An 18,727-nucleotide genomic window follows, 5' to 3' on the forward strand; every position below is an offset into this window, starting at 1 on the left:
GAGACGTAGATGGCAACAGCCATACATTTCTTGTAATATGTATGAGTTTGGGTATCAGAGAGGAACAGGTAGCTATGCAAGCCATAGAGACACATCCCCATGAATATTGAAGTCTTTGGCAAACAATGCATCCAGGTTTCCAACTGTGCACAATAATGAGAGCTAGAACCTTGTTTTGTTCCCTTAAAAGAAGAGAATTAAGGTCAGCATTTCCAGGAATCCAGAGTTGCTGCCAATACTGGATGCCACATGGGATTTGGTTTGGTTGCCTGGTTTCCGGCTCTGCCTTAGTTCATAACCTTTTTATCCTCTTAATGTATGGCCACCTTCCACATCCCTAACCATTATTCTCACTTTTCTCCTACTAGCAGGGACAACCCAAACATGTTGGCACCGGAGGCAAACCACAAAATGGCACTCCCCTCCCGCCAGGGAAGAAAGGGTAAATGACGAGCTGCATCAGGAACAAGGGGGCGGGGGAATAAAGATCTACATTAGGATCTGCCGCCCCTGTGGATCAAGTGGATTTTGCCACCTGAGGTGGAAGGCACACCCTGACTTATGGGTGAGCCCGCCCTGCCTAACAGATACCACCACACTTTTTTTGCTTTCCCCTAGAACCAGATCTTCACCTGTTGCAGGAGATTCTTCCACATACCTCTTGCTTTCAGGTTTCTGGAAGCTTCACTGGTGCCTTTCCAAGTATTTTCGCCCCCAGCCAAGTGCCTGGATTTCCTATGCAATGGAGTCAGCCCAGTAAGAAACAAGGTCACATTAGAGTTCTGTGTAGGACTCTGCCATTTTGGTATTCCTTGATGCTTGTAACTCATCCTGTGCCTTTTTTTCCTGCACATTTGTACTGCACAAATCTAGGGCACGACTCATTGACCTGTTCTTCCTTCCAGTGCCTTTCTGCAAGATTTCTCTTTTGGTTTTTCAGATCATTAAGAGGGCTTCCTCCTGGATTACTGTAGGTATGGCCTGGAGGCTGCTAGAGAGCTGCAGTGCTAAGTCATCAAATACATTTCATTTCTCTTCACTGATGGAGTCATAGTGAGACAGACTGACAGAGAGAAGCATTTCTTCTCTTCTTCATAATTTCTGCCCTGTCTACCTCATTCTTACCTTCAAATTCAGGGAAAAGAGAGAATGTTTCTCCATCAGAAAAAAAAATCTGCATAGAAAACTAAGTGTTCCTTTGTTTTTCAGAAGAGCTTCAAGCACATAAGGAACTTTAGGTTTACACAATTTAAAAGAATCAAAGCTTTCTCTTGCCCCAGCACAACAAATCCATTAAAACACACACACACACAGAGAGAGAGAGAGAGAGAGAGAGAGAGAGAGAGAGAGAGAGAGAGAGAGAGAGAGAGAGGTTTTGTGGTTTGGAAAGTGAGGATAGAATGCATTGAAAAGTGTGGGATGAATAAATGATTAATCGAAAGACCTGTAAAGCAAATCATGATGAACGCAGCATGAATGCTCATTGGAATATAACTCTGTAAACAAATCAGAATGAGAGTTCAATGAAGACTAACCAACACATAATCTTTGTGCAAGCAAATCAGGATGAATGTTGAGTAAACAGGTTGTCTGGAAGAGCCCTAGGTGTCAGAGAAACATATTCTAGCCTTGCCTTCTCTGTGATATACAGTGACGGGGATTTTTTCCTTCAGTCATGTGAGCCTCCACCTGCTGTCTGAAGTGGTACAGACCAGCCACCTGTGCCTTAGACCCAGCATGTTACCAGCATGTGCTGGGAAGGCAGATGATTCAAGGGTGCCACATTTCTCTAGGCGTATTCACTTCTATTTGGATCCTGAACGCCTTGCGAGTCAAACGTTTTGGCTCCTGAACGCCACAAACCCAAAAGTGAGTTTTTCAGTTTGCGAATGTTCTTTGGACCCTGAATGTTCAATGCGGCTTCTGTGGTTTCCAACTGGCAGCAGGAGCTTTCTGCAGCCAATTGGAAGCCACACCTTGGTTTCCAAACATTTTGGAAGTCAAACAGACTTCCGGAATGGATTCCATTTGACTTCCGAGGTACAACTTTACATGCAAACCTTGTGAGTCTGCAGCACTACCATGAGTGTCTGTCCCGAGGACTAAATTGGCTGTGCAGAGGAATACAAGGGAATATGTCGTCCAAGATAACCTGGTCCCAAGTAGCTTAGGGCTTTATATGACAAAAGGAGCTAGTGTAACTCTTTTGGTACAAGTGTTGTGTGCTGGCACCTGTCAGTGGTTGGGCATCTGCTTCAGTAGCCTGGCTACTGCATTTGGCACTAGCTGCAGCTTCCAGACCAAACTGTAGGGGAAGCCCGAGGTCAACCACATTGCAGTAAACCAATCTGGAGTTTCCCAGTGCCTGGACCACAGCACCTAAGCTATCCTAGAGAAGTCACAAAATCATAGAGTTGGTAGGGTCATCTAGTCCAACCCCCTGCAATGCAGGAATCCTGCCCACAGCTGTCCAGGAATAGCTGGAGCTGTTGTGTCAGCCAAAGCTGGCAGAAGGCTTTTGTAGACCCAGAAGCCACTTGGATCTCCAGTGATGGATGGTTCCAGGAACACCCTCAAACTCATAGAATTATAGGACTGTAGAGTTGGAAGGGATGCCAAAGGTCATCTTGTCCAACCCCCTGTTGTGCAGGAATCACAGCTAAAGCATCCCGGACAGATGACCATCCAACCTCTGTATACTGACCTGCAATGTGCCTACTCCTTCAGAAGAAATACAACCTCACCCAGAACAAGCAACTGGTGTCTTTAATGGACCTGGGAAGAACTGCTAGCTCCTATCCACAAGTTGCACAGAAAAGAGAATTTTGATAGGTGCGACTTCTTCCTGTATATCCTGCTGAAACTATCCTTTATGCTGAGCCTCTGTTAGGTCAGGGCAGCGACCTAATTGCAGAGAGAGATTTGTGGGGCTCCTCCTATGCAGACCCATAAAACATCTCCTTCCAAGAGACAAAGGATCTCTCGGAGGACAACAGTGGACTCATCACTGTGATTGTCAACTTCACCATGGGATGCCTTCTATGGCAACAGTTGCCAGGGCAACCTATAGGCAGAGCTTCGCTCCCTGAAACAGTCCACCTATATAGATGCTGACAGAGGGCCAAATGGCGGTAGCCTTTCTGCAGTGTAGATGTGGCTTCAAATGAAACGGAGAGAGGACTAGCAGTGGCTGTGTGAGCTCCTTCCCTGTCCCTTGGGGCTGCTGCTGGCAGATTGCCATGGCAGTTTGTGTGTTTGCAAGGTACTTGCAGAGCAAAGGCAATATTCAGGGATGCATTTATTCCCCATGCCTGTGATGGCCTACTAAACAAGCACAGAACAAAGAACTGGGCGCAGAACCTGTCTGATAGATTCTTAAGGCAAGCTTCTATCCATGGTGCTAAATATAACCTCAAACATTTCCTGGTGGAACATCAGAACCCACGGTGGAGTTGGAGGTCCATATAGTCAGGGCGGGGAGGGTGTTCACTTCTCAGAGCTAATGTGGTCTAGTAGTTAAAGTGTTGGACCAGGACTTGGGAGAGCAGAGTTCAATTCCCCACTCAGCCATGGAGCTCCTTCTGTGACCTTGGGCCAGTCACTGTCTCTTAGCCTCACCTACCTAACCTGCATCCTTGAAGAGGGTCTTAAAAATAATAATTTTCATTTTCAAAAATATTACAAGAGCACAAATACTTGCAATGTAAATCCCCCGATTTATGTTAGGTGTGCACATTTTTAGATTGAGAGTGGAGAAATATATCAGACTTTTACCTTAACATCTCATTTATTAAGGCCCTGCATAATACAATTTAAGAAAAATTAACCTATATGATATGTGTTTCACAAGGCACCACTAAGCCAATTGATTATGCCCCTACCTGGGGGATGTTTTTGATGTCTATTTAAAAAATGAACTCATGACTGACACCTTCCCACCAAATTTGATTTTATTTGGTGCTGGTTACATGTGAATACTCATTACTATTAGCTCTTTTTTGCCTTCACAAAATTAATATTCTCATTGTCTTGATTGATCTTGGTTGGCCTGGGCTGACCTTTCTATGATTAACCTTTCTATTCCTGCATTGCAGGGGGCTGGACTAGATGAACATCGGGGTTCCTTCCAACTCTACATTTCTATGATTCTCTGTTTCAAAGTAATGTCTAAGTATGCATCAAGGAACTGTAATGGTAAGTTGTCTCGTAGCTCTTTGCTTGTTGTATTGTATGAGGTTTCGATTACTTAATAAAGTCTTTTAAAAAGAGAGAGAGAGAGAGAGAGAGAGAAAAGGTAAGTAATAGTGAGGTTCATATGTTGGATTTTGAATCGTTGTGATTGTTGAGCATTGTTGTCTATTCCTATCTTAACAAGTTGCTCCAGAGAGAGCCCCGAGTTGCTGGTGGTTTTGTCACTGAACCATCCCTACTAATGTACTGAAAAGACATATATCAGGGGTAGGTAACCTAAGGCCCGTGGGCCAGATGCGGCCCAATCGCCTTCTCAATCCGCGGACGGTCCGGGAATCAGCGTGTTTTTACATGAGTAGAATGTGTGCTTTTATTTAAAATGCATCTCTGGGTTATTTGTGGGGCATAGGAATTCGTTCATCCCCCCCCCCAAAAAAATAGTCCGGCCCACCACATGGTCTGAGGGACGGTGGACTGGCCCACGGCTGAAAAAGGTTGCTGACCCCTGACATATACCATGTTCTCTCAAAAATCATCTTTGTCTCTCATGCTTTTTAGAGCTCGTGTAGGTAATTAGCAATAGGTGTGCTTGCCTTATATGTCCCTGCGCATGCCATAAGAACATAAGGAGAGCCTGCTGGGTCAGGCCAATGGCCCATCTCGTCCTGCATCCTGCTCTCACAGTGGCCAACCAGATGCCAGCGGGCAACCCATCAGCAGGACCCAAGTGCCCGAGCGCTCACCTCCCCTTATGGCTTCCTGCAACTGGTATTTAGAAGCATTGCTTCCTCTGACCAGGCAAAAAAATCCCTTGATTTATGCTGTGCTCAAGTGGCACAATGGCCAGGCCATCTGGGTCAAACTGTTTCCTTTTGTGCAGCGAGTGCATGCCCTCCCTTTCAGCTCTCCATAGGGCAAATCTCTCTCCCATTAAGGTTTGCCAACCATGACTGATCTTCTCATTCAGGAACCTCCTAGCCGGCCTCTGACAAATGTTCCGTCACCCTCTGTGCGTGGATGGGCGCATGTGACCATGCATGCTTGCTCCAGAGTCCAGGGTGTGGGTGCAGCAGGAGGCTGGGAGGATCAGGGCTGGGGCAGACTTGGCCTCGGTTGCCTGCATATGCTGCAACCCAGCAGAAGCCACTTGCCGGTGACAGCAGCCTCTGTGAGCAATGATTGGTGGGCAACAGATGGTCCATGAAACCATCCTCTGATTGTCCACAAATGAGGCTGGTTGCCATGCGGGGAGGGGTGGAGAAAAGGAAGGGCGAACAGATGGTTGAGCCAAGGGAGAGAGAGGGCAGAAGGCCATGTCCGTCATTCCATCACTGCTGTGGCTTTCAGTGTGTTGCCCCCATTCCATGGTAGTGGAGGGGGGGGGAGGGAAGGAGAAGGAAGCAGAAATACTTTTGCTTGCCGGCAGATGGGCTGCGGTGGTCATGTGCCCTACTTTTCAGAGGACAGTCCTCTACATGAGGAAGGCAGTTCTGCCCGGGCAGCCTGGTCCAGTCCATAGATTTAAAGCATCATGGGACCACTTTAGTTTGTTAAGAGTGCTACAAGTTGCTAGGAGACCCATGTTGCTCTCACAGTTGCAGACCATATCCTAGAATTCTATGATGAACATGCTGGCAGAGGGGCAGGGTCAGAGGGGAAGGTGGCAAGGTGGAAGTTATAGCTTCCAATGATGAGTGCAGCTTGACCTCATCATTGATTAAGGACCGTGTTCACTGCCCAGGCAGTGGCAAGCCCATCTAAGGCATCCTCCAACACTGCTTGTGGCCTTCTTGACAAGGCCAAGCCATAACTCATAGTATGTTTGGGCGACAATTCCTATCAGCCCCAGCCAGCACACCTGTAGACTGAAACACCTGGAGGGCACCAGGCTGGGGGTGTCTGGTCTACTGTTTTGCAGTTTAACAGGCACACATGAACACGTACATGCACACACACCCTGCTTCCTGTCCTGGTCTATTGCTCATTTCCTTTCAACTTTCTTTACCGCTGGAATGAGGCTGACCAATGCCTAGTAGCGAAATAATGTGATTTCCCAAATCTCGGACACACGCGCTCCTGTTAGGACAACCTAAAATGGCCTTGGCTGTTTGTGCTACGCTGTCATGCTCCAGGCTCATGTTCTGCTTGTTGGCCCCGTTAAGCCTTAAATCCTGTTCAGGAATGCTACTGCCTAGTCATACATTTCCTGCATCATTGTACTGGAGCGCCTGCAACACTTTTTACAGTTGCATTTTTGGGGGGTGAATCTAATTTGATGAATGTTATTTTTGTCATTGTTTGTTGCCGATACTGATGTGGTTGGAAACAGCCATGATCACAATCACACCATACAATTAAAGCACCCTAATACCACTTAAACCACAGGTGCTGTGGCACCTGCAAAGACCTTACTTGGTGCACACAGGCAAAGGCTCCACACTCTTTCTTCTTTTTTAAAAAGTAAGTTTCTAGCCCTCCTGGAAAAAAGTTATGAAGCAAATGTGTGGATAACTGGCCTGACTGCTCCTGCCTATCATGTGTGTTTAGCCAATGAGTGAAGTCTGAGCTATGATTGATAAGTTAGTTGTTTGGACACCAAGCAATCCCTGGGATCTTCAAGACATATATTTTCCTCTTCCTTTTAGTGCACTTTTCCTGCTTCCGTCGTATTTTCTTGTTTTTTGATCCACCCATTTGCCACTTCATTTTGTTTTGTTTTGCCGCCTGCCTGCTAACTGGAGCAGTTGTCAGCCAGCTACTTGAGACTTTAAAAAAATATGTGGCCTGGAGTAGTCATGGCTTCCTCCAAATAAGCTGTAGTTTGTTAAGGGTGCTGAGACTTGTTTGGGTCTGTAATTAATTTCCAGAGTTATCTGTCAATCCCTCTTTCCAAGGAACTCTGGGAACTGTAGCTCTGTGGAGAGTAATAGAGATAAACTAAGCAGTCTCAGCACCCTAAACAAACTAAAACTCCCAGGATTCTTTGGGGGAAGCCACAAATGTGTGAAGCGGTGTGATACTGTTTTAATTGATAGTTCAGATGGAGTTTGTGGGTATCTGGGGCAGGGTTCCTGTGGTGGTCCTCTCCTGCTCCAAGATATTCCACCACCCGCTCCACAAGTGGCAAAATGTCTCCAGCCCGCACTGCCACTACCACTATCTTCTGGCAAATCCATTGTCTGGATGTGCAGGGAAAGTTCTCTGTGTGCTTTTCCACAGTGCCTGGTCTGGGCCTGCAAAGTGCATCCTTTGGGCCAGAAACGCTGGGAATATCTAAGGGGAGAAAAGTGGCCTTTGCTCTTTGAGATCAGGCAGCTCCTGCTAGAAAATGTCAGGGCTGCGCTTGTGAGCTGACAGTTCCAGCTCTGCCCTCATACATGGGGAAACCAGAGGCCTGCCGACAGCTGTTCTCTATTAGAGCAGCAGAAGAAAAGTCAAAGCAATGGCAAACCTAGCCTGGCCCCAGAGAGGAATCCCCCCTGCCTGATGGTCAAGGGGTGGGGAGGTCACGAGAGCCTCACCTCCCTCAATCCAGCGCAAGTGACCAGTCTTACAGTCTCCAAATGCAGCTCTACATACAATGTATCACTGCAGTCTAACCTCCAAGAGCATGGATTGTCGTGGCAAAGCTGTAGCTCTCTGAATTAGCTTTGTGCAAAATGTGTGGGTTGGGGCAGGTCCAGTAAGCTTGATCCTGAACCCCTCCTCTCAGTGTGTTCATTCTACACAACGTGTTTGCAGAGGGCTTCTAAAGCCAAGTTGGATGTGGCATTAGAGACGTGTCTTTGGGTTGCCCCACCTTCTGAGATGAGGTGGGAACACCTCAACTGTGGAAATCCCTCCCTATGGCCATTCCTTTGGCACCTACTCTGCTCACCTAACCTTAGATACCAGGTTCTTCTGCTCCGGACTTTGAGCAGGTTTTTAATGTGACCAGCCTGGTCTTGTATTTGATTACCATCTTCAAAAGCTGCCTTGTGAATTGCATTTGAAATGTGGGATATAAATATTTCAAAGTAAACAAATAGCTGGTGTGAGCCTATATGCACAGGGACGCCATGTATTTTGGAGGAGACAAATCCATCAGAGGCTGCTGCAAGGACCGTAACCCACCCACCCACCCACCCACCCCGCTATATTTCACAGCTGAAGCAGACTTTTCTTCAGGGTTGCTTTCCACCACTCACAAATCCAATGACTGAAATTTTGAAATTGGATGATGGAAAAATGCAACCCTATTTTATAACTTCAGGACTGGCTGCACAGTGCGCAGGCATGAGTGTGGAGGGCTGCAGAGAGCAGCCACCGCTGAGGAGCTGATTTTGGCATTCAGCATTGCAGAGCATTGGACTAGATGACCCTCGGAATCCTTTCCAACTCTACAATTCTATGATTATTGAACTTAATTTAAATAATTAAATTGTAATAATAATTGCCAGTGCTTTATTTCCAAAATCCTGGCTACATTGTGACTTCATCCTATTCAATGAGACAACAGTTGAGATGGTATTTGAACTGATTTCTCCCAGGTTCAATATGCTTCTGGCTCTTAAAACTTTGAGTTATAATCAATTTTGTGTGTGTGCTTGCATGCTCTATCTATCTATCTATCTATCTATCTATCTATCTATCTATCTATCTATCATCATCTATCATCTATCATCTATCTATCTATCTATCTATTTTTATGAATCCTGTCCAAGCTGGGCCAACTATGCTGACCATACCTCTTGTCAGGCATATTGCTTGCTAATGGCCCAGGATGTTCAAAGAATGTCTCTTCATGGGAACTAATTGTCTGAAGATTCTTTGGAATGTGAAAACTTCCTCCCAGATGAAGGGAGGAGGAGGAGGGGCGGGGAACAAGCTGCGTGTGTAAAAAGCAGCAATGGGAAAAACTGGCAGGACACAGAAAGAGAAGCAGACACACACAGAGAGAGAGAAAGCTGAGGTGGGAACCTTTGTGCTAAAACAGACCTCACCAATGTGTTGTCTTGTGAGTGTCTGCAACTCCAACTCCCATCACCACAAGCCGGGAGTTGTAGTTCAAAACATGTAGAAGGCGTGACCAGGTTGATGAAGGCTGCGCTAAATGCATCTGAGCTGCGGATGTGCTGCCTTTGGAAGTGTTTAAGCTTCTCAACTTGTAAATAAATCCAGCTCCTAATAAGCACCACCCCTGAAGCTTCTGACTGCTAAGGGAAGTGGGGATTGCACATGGCAACACACAAGCCTGCCCCCTCCCAATGCTAATTTTCTCTGTGTTGAAACTCAGCATATGCTAGCCAAGTTCTTGAACCAGCTTTCCTTGCCCTGTTGCCCCCAGAGATCTTGGACCTGCCTTAGCCAGCAGGACCAGTGGACAGGGATGACGGTTGCTGAATGTTACACATTCTGGGACTGGCAAAAGAAAAAGCTGTCCCACATCTCTCTTCCAAGTGGTGGGATCCTCAAAGAGCTTCTCTTGCAGATCTTTGACAGTTGGGGAATGTACTCCAGGGGTTTGAAAAGCTGTTCCAGCCTGGCGGTCACATTCCCATCAGGGCAACCTTTTGTGGGCCACATGTCGACTGGCTGGGGTAGGTGGGATATCGGGATGCCATCAGGTTGGGAAAGGCTGGTTTGTGTACAGTACATGCAGAATGCATACATGTGTTGCAACATCACCCATTCCACATAAGCTGGCAATGTGAACACAGCCTAAGTCTCTGGGGAACTAGGCAAGCAGCCGACTGGATGAATGCCAACAAGTCGAGCAGCCTTCTCCATGTAGGGGACGCTCCTAATGTTTTGGACTACAATTCCCAGCAGCCCCGGGGCCGGTTGAGGCTGATGGGAATTGTAGTCCAAAGAATATGTAGGGCACCCTATATGGAGAAGCCTGCTGCAGAGAGACTGTTTAGCCTCCAGAGGAAGCCTTTCCTCTCAAGGAGGTAAGAAATGTCACACCAGGGTGGCAGGGACTGGCCTCAGTGGCAAGACTGTGTGGCTCGCTCTGCGCAGGAGTCTTCTGCCGAGGGAGAAAACAATACAGGGTTTGTTGGGGCCCGGGGTGCTGCTGGAATTTTCTTGCTCCTCCCTCACAAGGATGGGACTCAGGAAACTGTGCGGGCCTGTGTGTGCCATTGGGTTCCACTGAAGAGGCATTGTGCTCTCTGGAGAGGCGACGAGGGGGCAACACTTTAGAGGGACTGAGAGACTTTGCTGACAGTCGATGTGGCAACAGCAGACAAGCTACAGTAGATCAAAGCGGGGTGAGGCGAGAGCAGGACTCCCGGAAGAGGAGCTGGCGCAGGTGACTGGAGCCCGGTCCCTTCCCAGTTTGCTCTCCACACCTGCTCCAGCCTCACCTGGGAAAAATGCTGCAGCTGATTCAAATATATACTCCATCCCAAATCAAGGGCAGACACAGCTGTAATGTTTTAAACGTGATGACAGTAGCGCAAAAAGTGCCATCATAGCCCTAAACACAAACCTATATAGTTTTTAAAAATTCTGGAGAAAGCTGCAGAACATGCCTTGAAAATTTACATTATTGTCTGAGCAAGACTGGTCCTGTGTTTCCAGCTTACCAGAGGAAATTCAGCTGAAGCCTATTGGCTAGTACCTGTGATGTCATGAACACCCTCTCCCCTTGAAGGCTGGAACAGTTTTACAACAATCTGTAAGTGCTCATTGGTTTTTTAAAAAAGGCAAATGATTAATGTTCATCTAAGCCAGGGGTTGGGAACCTCAGGCTTGGGTCCAAATGTAGGCCTCCGGACCAAGCTGGCTGTCCAGGCCATATGCCTCACTGGCCTTGTTTCATATCCTCCCTGAGTGTTTCTGCCTGGCTGGGATATGCCCTTGAACTCTGATTGTGCCTCCTACTTGTGTGGCTGGAGGATGTATGTATGTGTGTGTAGAAATTATCCCGATATACAAAGGTGAAACTCACATGCATTGTTCTGCCCACTTTTGCCTCTGGCCCCACCTCCCACTAGCATGTGGCCCCCGGAACACTGCCCAGAAAGGATTGCGGCCCTTGGGCTTAAAAGGCTTTGTCACCACACCTGCTCTAAGACATATGTTGTAGCCATTTTGAAATGTATTTGAAGCAAGATGGACAGCTTGCCTGAAACACAAAAAGGAGGGAGATTCAACTTTGTAGGGAAAAGGGCAAGACTTCCTGGTGAAAAACCTATTGCAGTCACTGTTATGAATATGACATTTGTCTTCCCTCTGATTGCAAGTGGATCCAGCCTCACTGTTGGAGAGGAGAAGCTATCATGGTTGGTTTGTTTGTTTGTTGTGGTGATCATGAATGTGATGCAATTGTGGCTTAGCACCTGCTGGTTCAGGGACACGGGTGGCGCTGTGGTCTAAACCGGAGCCTAGGGCTTGCTGAACAGAAGGTCGGCGGTTCGAATCCCTGCGACAGGGTGAGCTCCCGTTGCTCGGTCCCTGCTCCTGCCAACCTAGCAGTTCAAAACACGTCAAAGTGCAAGTAGATAAATAGGTACCACTCCGGCGGGAAGGTAAACGGTGTTTCCGTGCGCTGCTCTGGTTCGCCAGAAGCGGCTTAGTCATGCTGGCCACATGACCTGGAAGCTGTATGCCGGCTCCCTTGGCCAATAAAGCGAGATGAGCGCTGCAACCCCAGAGTCGTTTGTGACTGGACCTAATGGTCAGGGGCCCCTTTACCTTTACCTGCTGGTTCAAGCCAGGCCTCATCCTTTCTCTAGAACAGATGTTCACAGAATCATAAAGCTGTAGAGTTGGGGTGGGGGAACCTCAGGTCTTTGGGGCCAAATGTGCCCCTCTAAATCTCTCCATCTGGCCCTCAGGAGTCTCCCCATGTCATACCCCGCTCCAGCCATGCCCATTATTCCCAGGACCATGCCATTTATCAATCCTACTTTGCATCTTTCTTGAATGTTTTTGCGTCTCTTGAATTCTGATCATGCCTTATACTTACCTGGAGGATTAAGAATAGATAGAAACTAGCCTACCGTACAAAGGTAGAACTTCCATTAATTGCTCCGCCTAGTTTTGCATTTAGTTCCACCTACCACTGGCATGTGCTCCCCCCCCCAGGCTTCCCAGAATGCAATACAGCTCTTGGGTTGAAAAAGGACTCCCTGCTTCTGGTGCAGAATGCAATCCCAACAGAAATTGTGATGAACAGTCAGCAGACCTTGATGTAAAGGGGCATGAGAGGAGCTCACAGAGGCTATTTAAGTCTCATGTGTGCAAACAACCTGCTCTGTGTGCCATTATCAATTATGGAGAAGTCAAGAATGGCCTGCCTTTCCTGAGTGGAGGCAGATATGCCCACGTTTTCTAGGCATCTGGGTTTACGAGACAAGGAAATGGCCGTGGCAGAACTGGGAGGACCTTTGAGGTGCAGATGATAAAATGAGAAATGCTCTCCCTGATGATGCTGGTACAGTACTGGAAAATGAAATCATGGAGCAAAATAAGCACAGGGACTTTTAAGAGGAAAGAAAAGAAAACCACCCTAAGGGCGTTTCTACATGTGACATTAGGAGGGATTTTTTTCCCTCTTCCATTTTCCAGGCCTGTAATTGCAATGTAAATCTTAGACTGGCTAAAATGTACAATCGAATTAGATGTGATACTCTTTCAAACTTTCCGTCCTGCATTGCCAGCATTCACGTCTGAACAAGTGCAAGAGATGCCCATGCCAGGGGATCAAATGCCACTAAAGTCAAGAAGCTGGGGAACTTTAAGCCAGGAGAGCTACTGGCCACACTGGCTGAAGCTGCTGCAAGTTGTAGTCCAAAACATCGGGTTGGGAAAAGCAGTTTTAGAGCTTTGGCCCGTTATTGCTGGGAAAAAACAAATGTGTGGTGTGAGAGGCGTTTGTGCCTGATGGGATTTGGGCCGATTCCTCTTATGCACAACCTTCTTCAACTATAGGTCCCAGAGGATGTTGGGAAGGGTCTCTAGGTGGGGTCCATAATCCTATACAGTATTAGGAATGGGGAACCTAAGCCTTTCAGATCTTGCTGGGCTCCTATTCCTATCAGCACCAACCAACCTGGCCAATGGGCAGTGACGATGGGACCTGCAGGCCAGAGTCCTAATCCCGCTGCTATAATGCACTGCGTCTGTCTGTCTTGAATTTCACATACTCCATGATGCCAACATTCGCTGCCCAGGGACACTGTGTTAATAATGCATATAATTGATAACACAGAGTACACATGCTTAAGACTACACCATTTAACGGAAATGGGGAAATGCAAGCTCAGTCACCAGATCATGTGTCAAACGGCTAGGACTGGAATCCTAATGGACATATTACCAGCTTAAAACGCAGGAAGTGTCTCCCCAGCCCCAGCCCTCACTACACTTCACATCACATTTGCACCTCATGCAGTTGGATGTCTTTCCAGGTCTCCCACTGTCTGTCTTCTGAGGGTGGGAGTTGAACTTTTTAAATAGTTTTGTTTTCAATGCTATTTTTAATAGGGTTAACCATTTAATTGCGTTTTAAACATATTTATATTTTTTTAAGTGTGTATTTTTAGTTGTATTTGTTTTTATATATGATGTGGGAGCCCTTTGGGTCCTGCATTGGAACATAAAATAAATGAAACATATAATAAAACACAGTATTTCTCAAGAAACTACAGGACAGATGTGAGTTATGGATAATGTCATGAACCAGCGGCAGGAGTGAACTGGATGCAGAATAAACAGGAGTTGTGTACCTATGGATTTCAGGGGCTATACCTGGAATATTTTTTTTAAAGTCCTTTCTCATGTTTTATGATTCAGTAATTATTATTTTTTACTAAGGTGTTGTTGGCTAATTAGTAGAATTGCCTTTGCCAACCTCGTTCCCTCCGGTTGTTTTGGCTGGCGACCCCTATCACAGTAGTGTCTGGAGTTGATGGGAGTTGCAGTCCAAAACATCTTGAGAGCAACAGGTTGTCAAAGGCACAGCACATTTTAAGTGTCCCATAGTGCCTCACCTAATATGACATCACTAATCCCCACAACAACCCTGCTGGGTGGGCTATTATCTGTTCTACATATGGGAGGGCTCAGTTTGAGAGACTGTCAGTTTATGTCTGAGGTGAGATTTGAACCAGGGACTTCCTACCTCACAATTCCTCCTTTTAACTGCTCTGCACGCAGCGCAGGGAAACGGGAATCGCTGCAAGGTTCCCGCCTGCTTCTAGACCAGGCACCCCCAAACTTCGGCCCTCCAGATGTTTTGGACTACAATTCCCATCTTCCCCGACCACTGGTCCTGTTAGCTAGGGATCATGGGAGTTGTAGGCCAAAACATCTGGAGGGCTGCAGTTTGGGGCTGCCTGTTCTAGACGAAGGGGCTTAGAGCTCCGGGTCCCTCTGCGTATGCTCAGAGACACGCTCTTTCTTCCTTTCCCCACATCTGCCCCTCCTTCCTTCTTCGTGCCGAGCGTCGGCATTTGGCGAACCCCAAGCCCTGCTCCGGCCTCCAGCTGCTGGGTCTGCCGGACGGAGGCGGTCGAGAGGCAAATGTGGGTACGCAGCGCCCCTTCCGTGGCGCGGCGGCGAGCTCAATGGAGCCGCTGTGCTCCCGGCGAGTGGCAGCGAGGGGAGGCGGCGGCGGAGGCCCATCTGGCGTCAGACAATCCGCCTCTTTTTCTCCGCCCGCCGTCCCAGCGGACGGGGCCGCCGCCGCCGCCGCCGCTGTCGTGCGTCCAGCCCCCTTTCGGTGCCAGGCGGAGGCAGCCTGGCCGTCCCGTTCCTGGCTCGGCAGCGCCGCCTCCTTTTCTCCCGGACAACCAATGAAGGCGGCTTAGGGCGGCGGCAGGAACGGGAGGGGGGATCCGTCTTCCTCGCCCTCCCTCCTTCTTCCCAGGAGCTGGCTCTCTTGCTTCGCTGCTGCTGCTCGCGCTCCGTCTCTGCTTAGCCGTCGGCCCGGCTGCGGGAGCGGGAAGGAGACGCCGCCAGTGCCGCAGCCAGCCAGCCGGTGGGATCATGCGTTAAGGCGCACGACCAGGGGGCACTGCGGCCGCGCCGGGAAGATGAACTACCTGGTAAGTGGGCGCCGTCGGGAGAGGCCGAGCGAGCCCTCAAGTCTGCCAGAGGGAGAGAAGAGACCCGGGGAGGGAACGAGGCTGGGCGGCGGGAGGGTGGGGGGACCGACGGCTGACTTTCTCCGCCTAGGAGTAGGAGGCTGAGAGAGCCCCCTACTCGGAAAGCCACTTGGAGGCGAGTCTTGGCCGCGTCCGTGGTCGGCTGTGGGGACGCGGTTCCGACTCGAGCGCCGGGCTTTCGGCTGGCCGGCCCCTGTGGGAAGCGAGGATCGGCTTGCGGCAGCCCCAGGACGGACGTGCCTTCCCGCCGGGGCTGCAGCCGGGAGCGCCCTGACGTGGCCGCTGAGCCCCGGCGCGGAAGCGCCTCTCCAGGCAACAGGCGGAGCGGGAGGAGCAGGGGCGCGCGGGCTGCCCCCTTTCCCTTCCCGCTTTTGGGGAGCGGGCAGAGAGAGAAATAAAAGGCGGGAGTGCGGGGGGGTGGGGGTCGATGCTCCCCGACCCCCATGTTAGGAACCCGGCCGGACACGAGAGAGCACTTGGTTTCTCTCCCTCCGGTCCGGGAAAACCAAAGGCTGTTCTTGCCCCCGCTCCCAAGGTCGGGGTCGGGATCAGGAAGGAAAGAGCAACATCTTTGGTATCCCCCCCTCTTCTTCCCGGGGAAGTGAAGTGGGCGGGACGTTGCGGGGCTGTGGGCTCGGGGAAAGTAGCTTGCCCGAAGCCAGCCTCCCCCTGTCCGTTCCTTTCCGCCTTGGGCCTGCTGCGGTGGGAACCGAGGATGACTTTGGACGGGGGTCTAGTTTGAGGCTAAAACTGAGCGCGGCTTCTCCCGGCTGAAGGGGACGCAGAGACGAAGAGCTCTGTGGCACCCGAAAGGCTGAAAATATCCGACCCCCAGCCTCTTCAGGGCTGCACCACGGACATGGCAAGGTTCCACTCTGCAGTGTATATTAATTGACCCCCAGATAAGAACTATTCCCGGGGCCCCTTCATTTGCCTACCCCAAGTGTGCAGTGAGTGGAGGGTAACCACCCACTCCAGAGCACCCCAAGAGCGGCAGAGCGGTTCTAGAGCCAAGCCCCATGAAATGTGTGTTGTGGCAAATGCTGTTTAGGCCTGGCCTTGGGACAAGTAGGGTATTAGTGTATGCTGGCACCCCCCAAAATGTCCCTGAATCCCATTGGTCTGGATCCAAACCAGCACTTTGGGAATAGTGGATTGCTATTATTATTTAAAGAGAGTTGCTGTGATAACTGAAAGTAAATCTTGCTAGTTTCAAGGTGAGAGTTGGATAAACTTATGAAGTGTGTGAAGCATGTATTTGTGGACTCCCCCCCCCCAATGATTCTGCATGTTTCTGATATATATAAATTATCAATACATTGAGCTTTCAAGATGGTGTACATCATTCCCTCTTCCCTTTTATCCTCACAACAACCCTGTGAGGTAGGTTAAGTTGAAAGATAGGGACTGCCCCAAGGTCAGATAATGAACCTCATGGCAGTGTGGGGATTTGAACTGAGATCTTTACAGTCCTAGCTAAATACTCTTAAGCAGTACACAATGTTGGCTCCTTTGTCTTTGGGCATTATGATTCCCCAACTCCCTGACCTATACATGTCCTGTAGACATATCTGCCAATTGAGGGTAATGTTTCAGGCATCCAGTGAAAGAGACTATTGCCCGGGGAAGCCTTAATTATGCTGCAGTGCTAAACATGCTTACTAGGGAATAAGCCCCATTAAAACACATGTTGGATAGCACTGTTAGTCTTGAAAGTGTGCAATTGTGTGTGTGTGTGTGTGCTGAATTTTTGCTCTTGAAAGAGAGCAAAAATTTGTGCATTTGAAAGTGTGCAATTGTGTGTGTGTGTGCTGAAAGGTGGTGAACCCTCCTGGAATTTACCATAACAGGTCAGGTGGGGTGAAATGACTCCTGAATAACATTTCCTGATGGGTGGTTTTTTTTTTGCTATTGCTCAGAATCTGAGGTTTGCTATTGCTCAGAATCTTCTCCCTAATCACATTGGTCACTTGTGGCCTTCAGTTTTATTTTGCCATCCTCTGTAGAGCCTAGTTTGACTTGCTTTCTTGGCCCATCTCGCTGTGCAGACACTTGCACTTGTTCTTTTGTTGGAATGCCAAGAGACTGCGGACTGGTGGGGGATGAGAGGAGGTGATGGAGAGATGCCGGCTTCCCTGGTGCCTTCTAGATGTTTTGGACTACAACTCCCATCAGCCCCAGCGTTGTCAGAGATGATGGGAGTCTAGCAACCTCTGGAGGTCTACAGTTTGCCCACAGCCAGCCCCAATGGGAAAGATAGGAATGTGTGTAGAAACTTCCCACTGAACTAAATGAGATTTTGAAGTGCTTAAGTTCAGCTGCTTTGTTTTTATGTTCTGACATCAGGGATGCCTGCCATGTTTTGTTCATGAATAAGAAGAGAGAACTCCTGTTCAAATGAGCCATGATAATTAGCAATGCTAGGAAACAGCTCTGTTTTGACAGATTTCACTAGAGCCAAATCCTGGCGCTGGTCTATGGCCGCTCGAATGCTACGGGGTGTAAAATTGCATAGTCCCAGATCTGTAGTAGGTTCACAGCCTGTATACTCTGGAGCAATCCCTACTGTGTTCATCTGGGTGCATTCTGGTACACATATGAAGGGCAATAGCTTTCATTTGCCCTCTTCCTTCCTGGAACTCCTGGTTATCTATACTTGGTGGGTGTCCAGACCTCCCGGCTGTTGTGCAAGATTTGCTGGAGGGGACAAATGCTGTGATTTGTGCATTTGAAAAGCTCTGTCTTATGGAGGCAGCCAGTTGGAGGTGGGAAGTGCTCCCCATGAGCCACACATGTTTACATCTCTCTGCCTCTTGTGCCAGTTGTTGGTCCTGGCAAGGATTACACCCAAGGAGTCCCACGGCTGGCTGTTTGATATCCAGCTCTGGGAGCCGTTGATTCCGCAAAGTAATAGAAATGGAGTGTGACTTTGCTCCAGGCAGAGCCTGATGGTGCCAGACCATGGGAATGCTTGAGGCCTGGTGAGCTGGCAGAACAGAAGAAAGTTATGCCTGGTCAGAATGGAAACTTGGCGAGGCCTGAAATTAGGTGGTCAGCAGGAGGAAGCACAGCTGCTGAAAATGTGTGCCTGTGTTTGATGCCCTGTGGCCAAACCGTCCTTGAAATCATTTCTGTACTTTTCTGTGTGATTCAAAGCTTTCCTTGTTCTCCCTCATTCACACACACACACCCCAGCTGAAGGTGGATATACAAAATCCTCCTTCTGCTTGATTCTCGTCACTAACTGGGACTGGGACTGATGGGAGTTGTAGTCCAGAACATTTGGATGTCACCAATTTGGCAAAGGCTGCTGTATGAGCAGCAGGCTGTGGACTGTGAGCTCTGCCTCTGGTATCAGAGTCAGTGATGCTTCTGAATACCAGTTACTGGGAATCACAAGTGGGGAGAGCCCTGTGGCACTCAGCTCCTGCTTGTGG

At 48.7% G+C, this 18,727-nt stretch overlaps 1 protein-coding gene across 1 annotated transcript in view; it reads left to right on the forward strand.

The window, feature by feature from the left end:
• The first annotated feature begins 14,931 nt into the window (after positions 1 to 14,931).
• Positions 14,932 to 18,727, forward strand: part of BCAR1 (BCAR1 scaffold protein, Cas family member) — a 40,500-nt gene continuing 36,704 nt past the window's right edge. Inside the window, exon 1 of the mRNA XM_035118067.2 lies at positions 14,932 to 15,230. Within this exon, the coding sequence (XP_034973958.2) occupies positions 15,219 to 15,230 (12 nt within the window). The 5' untranslated portion in view covers positions 14,932 to 15,218. The remainder of the gene's footprint in view (positions 15,231 to 18,727) is intronic.

This window comes from Zootoca vivipara, chromosome 6 (genome assembly GCF_963506605.1).
Source record: "Zootoca vivipara chromosome 6, rZooViv1.1, whole genome shotgun sequence".
Taxonomy (NCBI): domain Eukaryota; kingdom Metazoa; phylum Chordata; class Lepidosauria; order Squamata; family Lacertidae; genus Zootoca; species Zootoca vivipara.